This window comes from Raphanus sativus, chromosome 2 (genome assembly GCF_000801105.2).
Source record: "Raphanus sativus cultivar WK10039 chromosome 2, ASM80110v3, whole genome shotgun sequence".
Lineage (NCBI taxonomy): Eukaryota > Viridiplantae > Streptophyta > Magnoliopsida > Brassicales > Brassicaceae > Raphanus > Raphanus sativus.
The window spans coordinates 14402632-14421863 of NC_079512.1; the positions used below are offsets into that span (position 1 = coordinate 14402632).

Genomic DNA, 19232 nt, shown 5'->3' on the forward strand with positions numbered 1-19232 from the left:
CAGTAGATTTTAGAGTATTCTATAAAATGCCAAGTTTAATAATACTAGATTTTAAATAAATTTTAAAAATTCATATTTAAATAAGAGTAGATTTATCATTTTGATACAAATCACCTAAAACTTGAATACACTTCCCTATGTCTAAGTCTAGATACCAAGTGGAACATCGAAATTCAGATAGAGTATGTCAAGTACCAGTTTTTGGCCCAGATACAACGGTTTTGCAAGCTCGTTCTTATGAAAATTAAATCTTTCTATATTAAGACATTTATTTTGGAAAATTATTTTAGGTTGCCTACTAGTTAGAAAAACTCTCAATATTTAAAGGATAAAATATGATACACACAGTAAGAGATGTGGAGTAGAAAAGGAAAAGATTAACCATATTTTTCTAAATGTCTCCTGACTATTCAAGAATGGGTTCTCTCAAAAATCTCCAGGAATCTAATTACTTTTCCAATGAAATCAGATAACATGAACGTGGGCTATTTTTTTGGGGAACTGCATCACAAAATTTTCTTTACTTTTATGGTATATTTGGAAATGATGCAATGAAAATGTTTTTAAAAGTATTGATAAAGATCTAAAGATATTTTACAGTTGGCAAAGTAGAAGCGATTTTAAGTATGAGGCACAACTGGTAATGATGCACAATGTTACACAAACAACAGCCCACAAATTGGGGATAATGAAACACATAGAACACAATGCCGAATGGGACGATGGTGTTTTACATACGGATATTAGAAAGATAAGGACATATGCTTAAGAATTGGTTGGTATAGTATATTAAAAGAATTTGAAAGATTGATGGGAGAAAAAAGTACAAAAGGTTGCCTCTCATCCTTACATGCAAAAAATAAACCTTTTATTAGGACAATAGAAAATATGAAAAATTTTGGATAATTTTATGTCACTTTTGCAATATATTGTTTTCAGCTAGTGAAGAAAGTCTCATAATCTGAAAAGTTTTTTGCTTTACAACTTGCTTAGAATAAATAGAAAAACTGAAATAAAATTAGAAAAAAACTTTTGAGATAAAACATGTACCTAAAACTCAAAGCACAAAGATGGATAATCTTGCATATAGTGCGAAAATCAACCACCTTACTTTATCCATAGATATACGAATTACAAAAGTCTCTATTTTGGTTAGCAGGGTCGTACTGGAGCCTGTTTATAATAATGATCGAGAAATTATATCCATAGGTGATGTTTTATTGACTTGCAGGTGCTTGACAACGATTATAAATATCTACAAGGTTTTTTTCCTTTTCCAAAACAAAGTTCAGCTAAGCATGCATAACAATACAACTGCATACTAATGAATGTAATGACCGTTTCATCTTCTGTTGGTGATATACCATGAATTTGACCTAGTTTTAGTCATGGTATATTAATGTTTTAGGATATATTATATTTATTTTGGAGTCTATTGCACATTTATAGGTTCATTAGCTAATGAAAAAAAAAATAATGATTTTGGAGCATTTTAGAGTTCACACCCGAGAGGACCGTATCGACCATTTGAGGTCGACAAGGAGAGACGCGCGTCGATCGATACACTCCCAATGTAATCGATCGATACTTAACCGTAGAAGCCCGGATTTGGTCACAGCCGACTTGAAGCCCAAGACACCATCTATTTACCAAACTGCCTCTGACAAGTTTTAACATAATTCTATAGTATTTATGTCTTGCCTATGTGTTTTGGCACATACACGGTTTTTACAAAAGTTTTCTAAAAGACATAGTTTCTTTGTTTTTGGTGAGAGAGAGTGTTATCAAATTGAGAGCAATTTTGAACACCTTTTATATTCTATTATATGGAAATTTTTATGATTATGTTTATGTTTTGCTTCGCTATTGATATCATTCAAATTACCCTAAAAAGTGAATTACTCTTTCAAATAAGAGGTTCAGATGCAGTAATTAGGGATCGAATCCACAAGGACTCTAGGATTACTTCGAGGCTTTATTAAATAGAATTAAAAATAGACTTAAGGTTTTATATGTTTTAAAGCAGTAAATATTAATGTGAACAAGGGAATTGTTCAGTAAATGAAGTGAAGGTTGTTTCTAAATGAGGAGGATAGCTAGATTCAGGTATTTCTCAGGTATGAATTTATGCAGTTTGAAAGTGACAATAGGGCCTTAGTCCATGAACTCAATCAATTGGTATGACCAGTAGGGTCTCCTTTACTAGATCCCAGATCTCAACTGTCGTTTGTTGATCTCGAAAAAGAGTCGATCGATACGACTTTCGTCTTAATCGATCGATACACCTTTCATACAATCGATCGCTACAACGATGGTTGTGCCGATCGATGGTAATTCTAGCAAGCATTATCGATTTGGTTGAACACGTTCTCTAATGATCTAGACCACCTTTCGCATGAGTCTAGTCAGTTAGATCACTATAGTTTATTTCAGGGCATTGAGAGTATACAGTTGGTTATCTCTTCAATCCTAAGATCTAGATTTAAGGGTGATCAATCCTAAATCTAGTATTAAGAACAACTAAGTGAAAGAACTAATTTAACAACCCTAATAAACATCACAATCTCATCACATGATTCATCCTTATGAGAAACTTAAATCTAACAATTAGGTTTACTCAGACATATTCATGAGAGACAAGATCATGATTGTTTGAATAAAACTTAATATGAAATAAGGAACACAAAGAGTAATGAGTAAGATAAAAAGGGAGTTCAAGATCTTCTCTGTTTTGCAGTCTCAGATCTATCTCTCCAACTCTAACTCTTCTCCTAAGGTAGCCAAATTGCTTCTCTTCTCCAATAGATCTCTAGGAAAGTCTGCCTCTAAAATGATACAAAACCCTAGTATATAAAGCCTAACAGGCGGCCATGGTCTAATTGTGTAAATAGCAAACTTTGTGATTCTTGAAAATCTTCTAAATCGTAATCCATCGAATGGTTAAATATCGATCGACACTCTTCCATCACTGTCGATCGATTGTAAGTGACTCTAATCGCCCGATCTCGCATGATTCCTATCGGTCGATTCTTCATTCGTGAAAATACTCCAAAAATGCCTTAAAAGTATTGCTTTGTTCAATTAAGTACCTGTGCCTGAAAATACTCTAAAATACTTTGAAAACGAAGTAAGTATGATTGAAAACTCTTATATACCATGGCTAAAAATGGATGAAATTCATGGTATATCAACTCCCCCAGACTTACTCTTTTGCTTGTCCTCAAGCAGAACAATCAGTAGTCTCTCCGAAGGAGGTTTGAAAGCAACATGACTCTTATTTTTGAAAGCTTAAAAATTTTCACTTCCTTGTCATACGAATCTAAACGGTCTCAACCACAAATGCACATTTATACCTTATCCTAGTCTAGCAACCAAATTCATCTACCCAACAACTTAGTAGATCTTGTCTAAAATTCTCCTTTACTAACCTCATTTCTTAGCATAAAATTAAAGTGCGTGCTTTACCTTGGGGATATCGATCAAAAGACACATGGATTCAACTCAAACAAGTTTCCTGAGCAGGTAGTCTTTTCCAATTCTTTTCTCCTCCAATCTCTCTTCTCTGGATCTCTTATTAGTTTCAATTTCAACAGGTTTCGATTCCACATAGGCATCTAGTCCATCTCATTGACATTTGCATTGTAACTCATACATTTTTTTTTTGGCAAAGTGTAGCGAATAATGGGGTCGCAGGAATCACTCCTACCCCTCGTTTCCACAATGTGTGATCATCCTTGAGATTTAGAATACTGGGGTCGCAGGAGACACTCATACCCCTCTGCCTCTCAAGAAATCATTTCAATCTTTTCTTTATAAACTTAGATCTTTGAGATGCCGAAGAGAGAAAAGGAAGGGAGCCAGAATTGCACAGACTTGTACCTTTTCAGTCTTGTAGGAGGGTTCCGATCCGATGTATACCAAGCCCCAAGACAAGCTAAACTAGTCAGTATTAGGTTGGAGGCTAGCTTCGGTTCCTCTAAACAATCTGGGAAAGTGTGGCTAACTGACATGTTGATCCACTTTGGTATCTCTAGTGCAATCTGTGGTAAATAAGTCTAGAGTAACGCCAAAGAACGGTTTAGAAAATCATAAATATATTTTTTTTTTCTTTTTGACTCGAAAAACGATTTTAACTTTTGGAAAATAGAATTGAAAATAGGTTGGTTTATATGATAAAAATAGATGATGATTGATAAATGTTAGTGACATTCTCCCCCAGACTTAAAGTACACCGTCTCGGTGTAATAATAAGAGGGAAAAATAAAAATATGAAAAGTTAGAAATGGAGATAATGAAGCAAAGTGGCGTACCTTTCTGTCTTTCCTGTCGATCGATGTACCATAGACGGTATCGATCGACAGTATCAGACAGAATGTGTGATAATGTGTTAGCACGGGACTCACTCACTCGTCTAGCTTGACTCTCAAGTTAGCTCTGTTGTCAGTCCAAACACAAAGAAAAATAAACAAACGAAATAGTTCAAAAGCATAAAACATAGATAAGTTTAAAAACATAAATCCTGCAAATCCGAAACATAAGCATAAAAAGTCTGAAAGATAAAGAGAAAAGGTAAGAAGGCTAGTCGGTGGCCTCCTCGCCCTCCTCCTGCTGGTACTGGTGAGATGGTCCTGGGTCTAATGCTCTGACACTCCTCCTGCTCGCACATGGTGGTCGCGTGACTCGAGCCCAGATGGCTCGTAGGGCACTCATGACCGTCCTCTGAAAGTCTGCCTCAGGCATCAGGACGTCTGGTAGGTCTGGGAAGTCAGGAAGGGGAGCTGCGGGAGTTGCCTGCGATCCTCCAACACCACGCTCCATCGGGTCCTGGCGAGACTCGGTGGTGAGCTCCAATAGGAACTCGTCGTCGGGCCTGAACCGGATCCTGTCGACCTGATGGTCGAAGTCAGTGAGGGATGCGTGCGGGAGCTGAAACATACGGAAGCGGCGGTCAATCCTGAAAAACCAGAGAAGGCTCTCCTTGAGCCAGCCGCAGTGCATCAAGTGCTGCTCGTCCATGAAGAGATTGCGGCGGTCTGCGGTACTCCTGTCCAGACGGACACCACAGAACTCAAAGATCGGTGTGAGAAGACTACCCACAATCTCCTTCTTCCTACCCGAACCCGTGAAGGGTTTCTTCTTCAGTGAGATCAGATGCTCGGCGAAGAGAGCTCCAAGGTTGGGGACCACTAGTCCCGCAGTGTCGAGGTGAGAGAGATCGACCAGTCCGTTCACTGCTGGGAAGAGCAGTGAGAGATCATGTAGGCGCACCTTGTTGGGCTCCATCTTGCACAACAGAGTGTTGGCAATAGCCCGTAGGAAGTAGCGTAGGGCCGGGTGATGAACGTCAGACTGAGTCGCTGAGCCGCTCCAACTGCCAGTGCCTATGATCTTCCAGAAGTCGTTCACACCAGGGAGAGGCGAGAACCTGCAAGATGTCGCATCCTCCTCAAAACCGTAAATGTTGCAGAGCTGGGGGATGGTGATCGAATATCTCTTCCCTCGAGCAAAGAAAGAGAGCACACCGTCGCCCGCTACTTTAGGACCGTCAGGGCGGTAGGTGAGGCGGACAGAGGCCATGAACTGGCGGACCAACGGTACGTGGAGGTCGTAGGAATGTGTGGCTATGGTGCCCAACCCGAGCTGAGCAATCATCGCGTACAGATCATCCTGGATCCGCATCTTGTGTGTGACCTCCGGGTCAATGAAACGTGTAGGCTCGATGTCGACATCGATCCAGGCATTGTAGTGCAGGCTGTCGAAGTCGTCCCACTGCTCTGTGAGCGGTCAATCGGTACACTCTCTGCTGGAGACGACTGCCCTCGGGTCCGAGAAGTTGCGACCCTCCGTGTAAGCGATGGGGGTCTTATCCTCATGTGGCCATGGAGGCCTTTCGTCGTCTCTCGGGACTCGAGGTTGCCGGCGGTTTGATGGGCCAGCGGGATCACTCCTCCTCTTCGTCCTCCTCTCTCTCCCAGTGTCCGAATCTGTGCTCATCTGAAAAGAAAAGTAAAACGAGTAAGTTAGCATTGATTCGCGAAAGAGAGTAATATCGACCGATGCACACTCGTGTGTGTCGATCGATAGATCAAATCAGTGTTCATCAGAGAATCGGAAATCGATCGACAGGACAAAGTCTGTGTCGATCGATAGCGACTCTCGAAACCTGCAATTTCAACAGTCCATACGAAAACGAATTGAAAGAGAGGATTGGAGCATAACAAACTATCCTAGCAACTAGATAACCGATTTAAACATCTAAAACGCCCTAGAATTGCACCAAATCGACCCGATTTTCCCCAATTCAAAACCCAAACCCTAGGGTTCCAATCCAAAGAGAATTTCGGATTAATACCTTGGATAATGAGAGAAATGCGAATGAAAACAGATGGAGGGCTTGAAATCGAGTGGTTTTGGGCAAAGATTCAATGAAAATCGTTAAGAATCGAGAGAAAAGGGAGTTTTAGGATTCGGCTAGGGTTTGCGGAATAAGGAAAGAGGAGGCGGATGTCGAGTTAAATGAGAAGTTGCCTCGACATCCCCGTGTCGATCGATACAACATTATTGTTATCGATCGATTTTATGCATATGTGAAAATGAATGCGTTGGAAATAATCTAAATGTTACTAACCAATAATGAAAATTTATAACTAAATGAAATAAATAAAAATGAAATGAAGATTGAAAAGTTAAAATAGGGATGTAAATATTAAATGAAAAATAGAATAAACAAATGAAAAATGGGTTGCCTCCCATTCAACGCTTAGTTTAAAGTCTTTAGCTCGACTTAGGATAACTGCTTTTAGTTATCACCGGGTGGTAGCAGCGAAAGGGGATTTATATCTGGTGGTTTGGTCCAATAATGCTTTACTCGTTGCCCGTTTACTGTAAACTCGTCGCCTTCTTCACTAACGATCGTTAGTGCTCCGGAAGGTTTTACTTCCTTAATTGTAAAAGGTCCTTACCAACGAGATCTTAGTTTTCCAGGGAAAATGTTTAATCTGGAGTTATATAAGAGAACTTGATCATTCGGTTCAAAGCGTCTAGATAGGATCTTCTTATCCTGATAAACTTTTGTTCGTTCCTTATATAACTTCGAATTTTCATATGCCAAATGTCGAATTTCATCGAGCTCGTTGAGCTGAATTAGTCATCTCTCGGCAGCTGGCTTAATATCAAAATTTAACAATTTGGTTGCCCAGGCTGCCTTGTGCTCCAATTGAACTGGTAAATGGCATGATTTTCCGTACAGCAAGTGAAAGGGTGTCGTACCCAGTGGTGTTTTATAGGCGGTCCGATATGCCCATAAGGCATTGTCCAATTTGCGAGACCAATCTTTCCTATCTATTCGGACAGTCTTTTCCAAGATTTCCTTGATTTGTCGGTTCGACACTTCCACTTGTCCACTAGTTTGTCGGTGATAGGGTGTAGCTACTCGATGGTGGACACCATGTTTCTCAAGCAATCTGTCGAAAACTTTGTTTATGAAATGTGATCCACCGTCACTAATGACTATTCTTGGAACTCCAAATCTTGGGAAAATGATGCTCTTGAAAAGTTTGATAACTACGGACGCATCATTTGTAGGAGAGGCTACTACCTCAACCCATTTTGAGACGTAGTCTACAGCGACTAGGATATATTTGTTGCCATAAGAAGATGGGAAAGGACCCATAAAATCTATTCCCCAACAGTCGAAGACTTCTATTTCCAAGATAAATTTTTGTTCCATCTCATGTCTCTTGCTTATTTTTCCTCTCCGCTGACATCTGTCGCATCGTGCTATATGAGCATGAATGATATTCGTGTTCACGCACACCAATTAACCTAATGTGCACACTACCACAATCGAATGGTATGTCGATGTAGCACTTTAGGATCGAATCCACAGAGACCAACTATTACACTTTATTTCTATGGGATCAAAATTAAGCTAAGACAATATGGGAGTTTGTTTTGAGGGTAACGTGCAAAGCAAGTAAAATAATATAAATGAGAATTCAATTTAAAGAGAAGCCAGCCTAGGGTTACTTCATCGGGTGTCAATACTTGTGAGCTAAACAATTATTCAAGTGCTCATAAGAACAGTCTAGAACTCGGATCACTCAAGTAGAACAGTCCACTGTCGTGGTACTGCTCCCTATGCTGATCGATCTCACCGTCTAACTGTCGTTGAGGTGAGAAGCGATCACAAGCAATAGAGATCAAGTCCGATAGGTTCACAGAACACCCTAATATCTACTTTCGCTGATTAGGGATGCAATGCTCATTCAAAACAGATCTAGCAACCTATTACACGGTTAATGAACAGGTTAAACCTATGATCTAACATTAAGCGGCCAGTTTAATGAAAGCAGTAAGAATGGTTATGAATGAAGACAATCGAGTGATTCACTTATCTATGTTTAGCTCACGAAATCAACACCCTAGAACCCTAGACAAGCTAACCGACTACTCAGCCATGAACAGAGAAAACACAGAGTTCATAGATGAATAATACTGCATAAATATAACAGAAACAAAGAGAGGGTTCAGGATAATCTTCTCTATGGAGAGAGAGATGGAGCCTTCTCCCTTTACAATAAGCAAATCCAATAATCTCAAAGTCTCCAATGGTTTCTTGTGTCTAGAATAGCGTAGAATGATGTAGAAAAATAGAAAAAGAAGTTATATCAAAAGCCACAGGCGGCCAGAGAGAAAAAGAGGATAATTAGGGCAAATCCCGAGATGTTGTATTTTCCTTATTCGTCGGGAACAACCGCGGGATCACTCCGTCTGCTTGTTCCGCTTGATCGGGAACAGTCATCAGACTGTTCTGCGTGAAAATCACCAAACTGCACTGTTTTCTGCTTCTTTTGTTCCAGCAGGTCCATCTCCCATCCAGTGCAACTCTAGACCTGTAATGACTCGAAAAGGACTAGAAAGACTCGATAAAGACTTGAAAACCAATTAGAAAACATATATACAATGATGTATAAAACACCATATATCAATGAACATCGCGAAATGTTGTTGGCCACCAAAACCCTGCTTGGAGAATTTTAGAAACTGTTTTAAAAGTGGCGAAATGTCCTGCGTAATCAGAGCTATGACATTGGTAAATAATGTTTGGAATTTCAGCTTCAGAGACGCATCTTCTATATATACCGCCAGAACAGTGTTTGTAGAGATAGGGCTCATCCCAGTGGTATCTCTGAACTTCACGAAAGAATTTCTTTCGTTCATAACCTTTTAAGTTTTCTGGTTCAAAATCAGCGGCTAAATAGTTGACTATATCAGCATACCAAGGTCGATCTTTGATATTTCGTCCAATCGCATTTGCTTCTTGTAGAGAGACATCAGATATATTATGATTCAAAGCATTACAAGCAACCTTAACTGGTATGTCAATAAGTTCTGTTGATGTTCTGTCGCTGATGGATATGATTGATTTTTTATCAGTAGTGTCAGTCGTCAATTTTCCATTTGACTCGTCCAGCAATCCGTCAGATATGAGCGATATGTGACCTATGAATGATGTGTCCAAAAGAGCTATATTCTCTGTAGGAAAGAAATCATCTATAGGAACTTTATCCTCAACTCGAATCCTGGAAAGGTGATCAGCGACACCGTTGTCTACTCCTCTTTTATCTTTAATTTCGATATCGAACTCTTGGAGTAACAAGATCCATCTTATTAGTCTCGGTTTAGCATATTTCTTCTGCATTAAATATTTGATGGCAGCATGATCAGTGTGGACTATAACATGTGCTCCAACTAAGTATTGGCGGAATTTTTCGAAAGCATAAACCACTGCTAGCAACTTTTTTTCTGTGGTAGAGTAATTCCGTTGCACTTCGTCGAGTGTGCGACTCGCATAGTATATAGCGTGTAGCTTCTTATCTTTTCGTTGTCCTAGAACTGCTCCAATCGCGAAATCACTCGCATCGCACATAATCTCGAAAGGGAGATTCCAATCAGGTGGTTGTACGACTGGGGCAGTTATAAGAGACTTCTTCAGCGCTTCGAAAGCTTCCTTACATTCTGGCGTAAAATCGAATTTAACTTCTTTGCACAAAAGATTGTTCAGGGGTGTAGCAATTTTACTGAAATCTTGTATGAATCGTCTGTAAAATCCAGCATGTCCAAGGAAACTTCGTATGTCTCTAACGTTTGTGGGTGCTGGTAGACCAGTCATTACTTCAATTTTGGCTCTATCTACTTCTATTCCTGCTGCGGAAACTTTGTGTCCAAGGACTATACCATCGTTCACCATGAAATGGCATTTTTCCCAATTTAGGACAAGATTCTTTTCTTCACATCTTTCCAATACCTTGCACAGGTTGTCTAAGCAATCCTTAAAACTTGATCCGTAAACCGAAAAATCGTCCATGAAAATTTCCATGAAATGTTCGATCATATCCGTGAATATTGACATCATGCATCGTTGGAAAGTGGCTGGTGCGTTACATAGTCCAAATGGCATTCTGCGATATGCAAATGTTCCGTAAAGACAAGTAAAAGTTGTCTTTTCTTGATCTTCAGGATGTATCGGTATTTGGAAAAATCCCGAATATCCGTCAAGAAAGCAGTAATATTTATGGTTAGCCAGTCTTTCGAGCATTTGATCGATGAAAGGTAAAGGAAAATGGTCTTTTCTTGTAGCAGCATTCAGTTTCCTGTAATCAATACACATTCGATGTCCAGTGACAGTGCGTGTGGGGATGAGCTCATCTTTATCGTTTTTAACCACCGTGATCCCTCTTTTCTTTGGTACAACATGCACAGGGCTTACCCATTTACTATCTGAGATAGGATATATAACTCCTGCATCCAGAAGTTTAATTATCTCTTTTTCACTACCTCTTTTAGGTTTGGGTTGAGTCTTCTTTGCTGTTCTATAGACATTTTTGCATCTTCTTCGAGGTGGATGCGGTGCATGCAAAGATCAGGGGCTATTCCGGGAATATCATCTAAAGAATACCCGATTGCTCTCCGATATTTACGCAGCTTGTTTAAAAGCAGTGCAAGCTCTCCGTTCGTGAGATTAGCGTTAACAATGACAGGGTATGATTTATCGCAAAGGAATGCATACTTCAAGCCAGCTGGAAGTGGTTTCAGTTCCACCTTGGGCGCCTTTTCTTTAGTCCATTTAGTCGATGAAGAAAATGAACGATCAATAGTTTCCCTAAAGAATTTGTCCGTAATGATTTCAGAATCATCATTTTCTTCATTTGTATCTCCGATACTTGCGTCCATAAGATTCTGATAATCTTCTGTTCTGCTATCTACGTTCAGAATTTCTTGTTCATCAGGAGTGAATGTGTCTTCTGATGAATTGGTAGCACATATATCCGTAAGGTATTCTTTTTCCAGCTCAGAATCTTCTTCCGTGTAAAAGGCATGATCGTCTATCAGAGGACGTTTTAATAGTTTTTCCATGTCGAAGTTCATTGATATATCTCCGACATTTAAATCAATCTTTCCTCCTCTACAATCTATTATTGCTCCTGCTGTAGCTAAAAAGGGCCGTCCTAATATAAGGGGGTCTTTCGGCACTTGTTTATACTTGAGTACGACAAAATCTGCTGGTATGAAGCAATCATCAATTCTGACTGGCACATCCACCAGGATTCCCTCAGGTACCCTAATAGAGCGATCAGCTAGAACTAATGTGATAGGCGTTGGGACAAATACATCGTAACCTAGCGAAACTGCCACAGAGTGTGGCATGAGGTTTACACTAGAGCCAAGATCACAAAGAGATCGAGGAAAACGTGCGTTTTGTATCTTACAATCTAGGACGAAACTACCAGGGTCAGACCTTTTAATTGAAGTCCCTCCTTGTATTATCGCACTTACTTCCTCTGATACTAGCATGACGCTTTGTTCTCCACTTGAGGATATCAAATCTTTCATGTATTACTTCACCGAAGGGGCTATCTTAAGAGCGTCACTGAGGGATGTCTCGAATTTGATTTTATCGAAAGCCTTTTTGCAGATTGCATGTTCCAATGCTTTCTTAGTTTGTGGTTTGTTTGGAGGAAATGGGGGAGGAGCTCTATAGATTCTTTCAGTTCCGGTAGATTGTGTATTGCTATTGCTGGTGCCACCAGACGGTCGATCGTTTTCCTTCCCAGAGGATCGATCGACATGTGGTTCGTCTAGATGGTCGATTTCGACTTCGGCATCGGGATTCTCTTTGTCTAAATCTATAGTTTTCCCCTGATTCTTTTCATTTGAAGAATTTTTCCTATGTTCTGATGTTTCTGAGTCGGAGTCGTTATCAAGCAGTTCTATGGGGTTGGAATGGCTTTTTCCCGCATTATCGATGAATTTTTTATTTCTGACATCTTCTCTGGAATTCGTTTCAAGGCGTTTTCCGCTTCGTAGCATCACAGCATATGCCTGGCGTTTTTCTCCAGGATTAGCATCGGTCCTTCCAGGAAGACGACATGTCTCTCTTTTTAGAGTTGTTGCAAGGTTATCAATTTTGTCTTCCATTCCCCGTAGATGTTCAATTAGAGAATCCATCTTCTGATTTAGCTCTCCGTAAACACTGTTTACTTTCCCGTTGAATTCGAATTTCATTTTACGGTTTCCTGTAAGAGCTTGCTTAAGATTGTACTTTTCTCTTCCAGTACGAGACTGTATACAGATTTCATAGTCTCGTGTAAAGCTGTCGACGTTAAACACAAAATGAGGATCAGTATCATCTAATCATTCTATAAAGTCGAGCTCATCATCTGATATAGGATGGAGTTTTATGGAAGTACTGGCACAGATTAGGTGGATTTTGATCTGTCAGAAGAGAATGAAGCGAATTTATGGAATTTTTTATTTCAGCTAACTCAGTATTTTCTATTGAGATTATAGTTTTGTCTTTCTCTTTTTCTTCATCCATTTTTTCATAGGATCTTCCTCTTGCCATGTTTTCGATTAGACGTTTTGCTTCCATAGGATTTCTATTAACGAAATTCCCTTCGCTTGCTGTATCAAGCTTTGTCTTATAGCTCAGAATAAAACCTTTGTAAAAGATCTTAAGAAATTGTGGTTCTGGATAACCATGGTGGGGGCATTCGAGTTCGTAACTCTTGAATCTTCCCCATGCATTTTTGAATGATTCCTGAGGATCTTGACGGAAAGTAGAGATTCGCCTCCTTACTTCCCAATAACGAGTATCGTCGAAGATTTGCTTAAGGAAAGCATTTCTAATCTCTTTCCAGCTAGTCAGGGATCCTCTTGGTAGACAGTTTAACCATCTTAAGGCTCCCCCTTCTAATGAAAATGGAAAAAGTCTGCAACGAATATACTCGTCTGGAATCAATTCCTCTAGACCCTCGATGTGGTCTTGTGGATGTTCTAGAGAAGATCCTTTAAAAGGGTTTCGACGCATCATATTATAATAGTCAGCACTAAAATTGGTTTTCGAGATGACGTCGTCAGGTATTCTGATAACGGACCTATTGGAATAGGTCCTATTGGGATTTAAGTAGTCTTGCAAGGGCAATTTAATTTCTTCACCTATGTCTAAGGTAGAGTTTGATTTAACAGGGATTTCAGTCCCCTGTTTTTCAGTAGTTTGACTATAAATGTTGCTTGATTGACCTATTGGTTCAGTTTGGACTACTTTCTCATTATTAGCATCGGTAAGAGGGTACTTACCTGCTTCCGGCTGGATGGTATCGATCGATAACGTTTCTGATGAAACGATCGATTCTTCAGTATCTGCGTCGCTCGATTGACAATGTTCCGTGTCGATCGATGCTTGGCCGATATCTCTATTCTCCATCCTTTTTGTTGTAAAACAAAAGAATAGAAAAATTTGCAAAAGTAACAAAGTCTATGCTAAATCCTAAATTAAATCTAAAAGTAATAAGAAAGAGTCCCCGGCAACGGCGCCAAATTTGATATCACTCAAATTACCCTAAAAAGTGAATTACTCTCTCAAATAAGAGGTTCAGATGCAGTACTTAGGGATCGAATCCACAAGGACTCTAGGATTACTTCGAGGCTTTATTAAATAGAATTAAAAATAGACTTAAGGTTTTATATGTTTTAAAGCAGTAAATATTAATGTGAACAAGGGAATTGTTCAGTAAATGAAGTGAAGGTTGTTTCTAAATGAGGAGGATAGCTAGATTCAGGTATTTCTCACGTATGAATTTATGCAGTTTGAAAGTGACAATAGGGCTTTAGTCCATGAACTCAATCAATTGGTACGACCAGTAGGGTCTCCTTTACTAGATCCCGGATCTCAACTGTCGTTTGTTGATCTCGGAAAAGATTCGATCGATACGACTTTCGTCTTAATCGATCAATACACCTTTCATACAATCGATCGCTACAACGATGGTTGTGCCGATCGATGGTAATTCTAGCAAGCATTATCGATTTGGTTGAACACGTTCTCTAATGATCTAGACCACCTTTCGCATGAGTCTAGTCAGTTAGATCACTATAGTTTATTTCAGGGCATTGAGAGTATACAGTTGGTTATCTCTTCAATCCTAAGATCTAGATTTAAGGGTGATCAATCCTAAATCTAGTATTAAGAACAACTAAGTGAAAGAACTAATTTAACAACCCTAATAAACATCACAATCTCATCACATGATTCATCCTTATGAGAAACCTAAATCTAACAATTAGGTTTACTCAGACATATTCATGAGAGACAAGATCATGATGGTTTGAATAAAACTTAATATGAAATAAGGAACACAAAGAGTAATGAGTAAGATAAAAAGGGAGTTCAAGATCTTCTCTGTTTTACAGTCTCAGATCTATCTCTCCAACTCTAACTCTTCTCCTAAGGTAGCCAAATTGCTTCTCTTCTCCAATAGATCTCTAGGTAAGTCTGCCTCTAAAATTATACAAAACCCTAGTATATAAAGCCTAACAGGCGGCCAGGGTCTAATTGTGTAAATAGCAAACTTTGTGATTCTTGAAAATCTTCTAAATCGTAATCCATCGAATGGTTAAATATCGATCGACACTCTTCCATCACTGTCGATCGATTGTAAGTGACTCTAATCGCCCGATCTCGCATGATTCCTATCGGTCGATTCTTCATTCGTAAAAATACTCCAAAAATGCCTTAAAAGTATTGCTTTCTTCAATTAAGTACCTGTGCCTGAAAATACTCTAAAATACTTTGAAAACGAAGTAAGTATGATTGAAAACTCTTATATACCATGGCTAAAAATGGGTGAAATTCATGGTATATCAGCTATGTCTGAGTAAACACATCTGTTAGATTTAGGATTCAAATAGGTATGAGGGATTAGCTCCAAATATGAATACATGAGCATGTGATATTCATCTTAGGAGATCATGCTTAATGCTTGTGTAGGAGTAGTTAACCTACACTTGAATACAGAGATAACAATCCTTGGATCTATCTTCTTTGAGCTAGAAATTTGCTGGGAACAAGCGATAGCTGACTTGGCAAACTCCTTGGTGAACTTTATTCAACCACACGCTTAAAGCTTACTAGTAGCGCATCGATCGATACTCCTATAGAGTAATCGATCGATAGACGCGGGGCACTGTCGATCGATAGACGCGGGGCACTGTCGATCGACATCGGTGACAGCACACCGATCGACGCCCTAATCTATGACTCGCCAAAGGGTGTTTCATCGGTTCTAGTAATAGATAATCATAACGACAGTTAGGCTATTGCATCGTTGGGTTCTTTAATATCATGCAAGCATCTCATATAGACATTTATACCTCTATAAACCTGATAACCTGAATAGTAATCCTAAGTCTAGCTATTTAATCATACTTGTTATCCCAAAATCAATCATCATTGAGTAATTGTCCTGCTCAAACCAGTTTCTAATTTACTTGTTATTTACTGCTTTGAAATCTCTAATTTAGCTTAGTTAAGATAAGATCTATTGATTCCTCAGCTCCCTGTGGATTCCTCTTTTGATGAGAGTAATATTGCTATAGGTTAATTTGAACAAGTATCAGTCAGCAAACTACGTTTCCTAATTTTTGATGTAAGTATCCAAATTATCTAAACTTCAACTTTATTAATAATAAAAAGATGTTTCATGAATTTGATATCATATTATTGGAAAAACAATTTTAGAGACTGGTTCAATTTTCATTATCTCTCCTACCAAGGATATTACGAGGCAAATAATAGCTTTAAAGGGTGATGCTGATTGAAAAATGCATATCCAATACAACATTCAGACCAAGAAGAACAAACACAGATCATGTAGTTTAAGTAGAACAAAAACATATCAAACAAATTTATTAATGTATTGTATTCACCTAAACGTTGATAAATTACAAATCATGAAAACTAAATACCTAAAACCAAAAAAATAAAAATAAACATCATGTTTATAAATACAACAATAAATTATCATTTAAATATAAATATACTAGATTTTAAAATTTTATGAAATTCATTACAATTACAAAAAAAATATAATGAGTATTTTCTTCTTCAATTTTCACTTCTTTCATACCCTTTGGTTCAAATATAAAACTAATATTTTCAAATTTTGTATATGTCATTATATCAGCAAAATCATCATCTAAAATTTTAAAATATAACAAAACATACATATATTTATCTAAGAACAAACAATTATGTTTATTATTTTATTATACATAATATTAAATAATTATTAATAACTGTTAAAGTATATAAGTATAATTAATAAAAATATGAAAGTATATGAATCAATTTATTTTTAAAAAAATATATTGCACATTTTTACTAGTAATATTTTTAAAAGGTTTATATATATATATATATATATCATTTTCATCTAATTTTGAATATTTGATGACCCGTAATAGTTGACTTAGCGACGGTGATGGCGATATTTTTCTAGGGCTTCATGCGGTTTCAAGGATGGGATCCGGGGATTCTTGGAGACATAAGGATTCGGGTCGATCCTTTACATGATGATCAGATAACAAGGGGGATCCGATTGGTGTTACTGGTGGATTGGTTCGGGGTGATCCGGACCGATGAGGTTTCTCATAATACAGATCTCGTCATTATTTGTCGAGCTTCTCTCATGGGTCAAAGGGAGATCGTAGGTTTCCATGATTCAATAATGGAAAAGGAAGGTTGTAATCTGGGTGGATCTGAGAAGGTTTCTCGAATCGGAGAGTTAATGGAGTTAATCGGGGTACATGGTTGGCTTAATTCTTATCTGGTGGAGACTTCTGGAAGATGTCCCTCTGAGGTGTTTCTTTGGTCTGAGTGGATACATACAAGATCTGAGGTGTTCCTTACCGTTCTGGTAATGCTTTTGATACTCTCTTTTTTTGAATGGACTGCAGGGGGTCCTAAGACTGTATTGGTGTGGTTCCCACATAGTGCTCTGGTAATATTATGTTGGTGGTATCAGGATTTATTAGGAGATGGAACCCGACATTATGTCTCTGTGTGCTGGCTGGAGAGATAGCATTGTAATGATAATCTAATTAGTAAGTCTTTACTATGGGTTCATAGAAAATTTGGCTATCGATGGATTTACAGTAAACAGAAGGTTATGGGTGTATATGGCGATTGGGCCTTGGTGGTTAGGTGGTTAGGTGTCTGCCATCAAGTTTTAGAACTACACTGTTTTTAGTGAAAACTATTATGATTTTTGGATTAAACTATAGTATGGCTGTAGAGCTTTCAATCTGGTGGATGATGGTTTGCTTTTTGTTTCAAGAGTGTGGGGGATACTCAGTTATTTTATACTGTGTTGATCTTGATTGCAGGAGATGGAAAAGACAACATGTAAGAAAATTCTTGAGCAAGGGTTGTATGCTATCTAACGGGGTGTTCGATATATTTGCATCAGAGGAGCTTGGTTTCCAGGTGGTATTATCGGACCTTGATTGGGAATGGGATTATAATAGGATCTTTAAGACAGGAGATCAACCTGACGGGTGCTTCTGGGCGATCATGTTTGTTCTTGGAATCCATAATTGGATGTATCAGGAAGCTGACGATAATTGTTACTTTAAATGGTGTCTGGAAATATTTATTGTTGGGTGGAGTTTTTGGTTTCTGTTGTTCAATGAAACCACGGACTTCGGCAGGAATAATGGCTTTTGTGCTTTCCATGATAATTGTGGTAATTTTAGTGAATTTATATGGAGTTTAAGGTACTGGAGTTTGGAACATCTTGTAATTTGGAAATATCATGATACCATTGAATCTGTATCTCCTAGCTCAGATGGAGCTTATTCAAGAATTTGTTATTTTTCTGTGTTCAATAAGCTCTACGAGCATTTGTCTTTTATTTGGGTCGAAGGGTGTTTTGGTATTGGCTTTCTCTTGTTTTGTTTCTTGTTGGTTTGAGGGCAATTTGCCTGTTCAGGTTATGACTTGGAATAAATTTGGTTTATTATGTTGCTGGTATGGTTGTTGTGAGTGCAACTTAGTTCTAAGTTTATTATGTCTCTCTTGGGTTTTGGGGAGTTGTCTTTCTCTTTTAAAAGTCTGGAATAAAGAGTTAAACTTGGTTTGTTTGGATTGTTATGTCTTTTGGTGGATGGCTTGGAATATAGACTGTTTAAAGAATTTTTATTCGGATCACCCTTGGACAAGGTCAAATAAGAAAGCCCGGTGGCTTAGAACCCAAGCAAAGCAATGGCTTGTTCAGCTTGAGGATAGTTCGTACTTTGAGATGTTCATCTTGGTCTCATTAAACCAAGTGCATCAAAGTGTTTGGAGGATACTTATTAGACTTTCTTTTTCCACAAGTCAGAAGGCAAAGAAATATTACAGGAATCTATTGAATGGCTCTTGGAGGTTGGTCTTGGTAAAGAGAGAATCCACATGTATGTTATGGACGACAGAACAATTACATATTATACTGTATGAGGCATTATGGTGGTGGCTATTGATTTATCATATAGTATGTAAATTCTTTATTAGCAGGTTTGTCAAAACCACGATGTATATCGAACTTCCAGAATTACATGAGGAAGATGTCTTATGGTGTTGGCTTTGGTTATGAGATGTGAATTGGGAAGGGAGTTCTTTTAAGAATATTCATACGATACTGGACATGTGGAGGAGACGGGATGAAATATATAGTGACTACATGAACAATGCTCGTCAAACAATACGCCGACGGAAAAACGTACGGTCGTTTACATATAATGGGCCTCATTACACCCAATATTTAATGGCTCAAATGAGCAAGATTCATCAATATTATAATGAAAGTATTAAGTTGGAATTGTAGAGGCATGGGAAGCAAATGGATAATCAG

The 19232-nt window shown here is 38.3% G+C and overlaps 2 protein-coding genes and 1 non-coding gene across 3 annotated transcripts; 2 read left to right on the forward strand and 1 right to left on the reverse strand.

The window, feature by feature from the left end:
* Positions 1-11898: 11898 nt before the first annotated feature.
* On the reverse strand, positions 11899-13768 carry LOC130508561 (uncharacterized). Its single transcript, XM_057004131.1, has 2 exons — positions 12753-13768; positions 11899-12655 (listed from the first exon to the last, which is right to left on the reverse strand). The coding sequence occupies exons 1-2, from the start codon at positions 13766-13768 to the stop codon at positions 11899-11901; spliced, it is 1773 nt and encodes a 590-aa protein (XP_056860111.1).
* LOC130508831 (small nucleolar RNA R71) lies at positions 13038-13144 on the forward strand. The gene has a single exon (XR_008943015.1). It is a non-coding gene; the product is annotated as a small nucleolar RNA R71 (small nucleolar RNA).
* Positions 13769-16773: 3005 nt separating the features above from the next.
* On the forward strand, positions 16774-18215 carry LOC108820124 (uncharacterized). Its single transcript, XM_018593107.2, has 2 exons — positions 16774-17258; positions 17728-18215. Exons 1-2 carry the CDS (start codon positions 16848-16850, stop codon positions 17782-17784), a joined length of 468 nt encoding a protein of 155 aa, XP_018448609.1. The 5' UTR covers positions 16774-16847; the 3' UTR covers positions 17785-18215.
* Positions 18216-19232: the final 1017 nt, after the last annotated feature.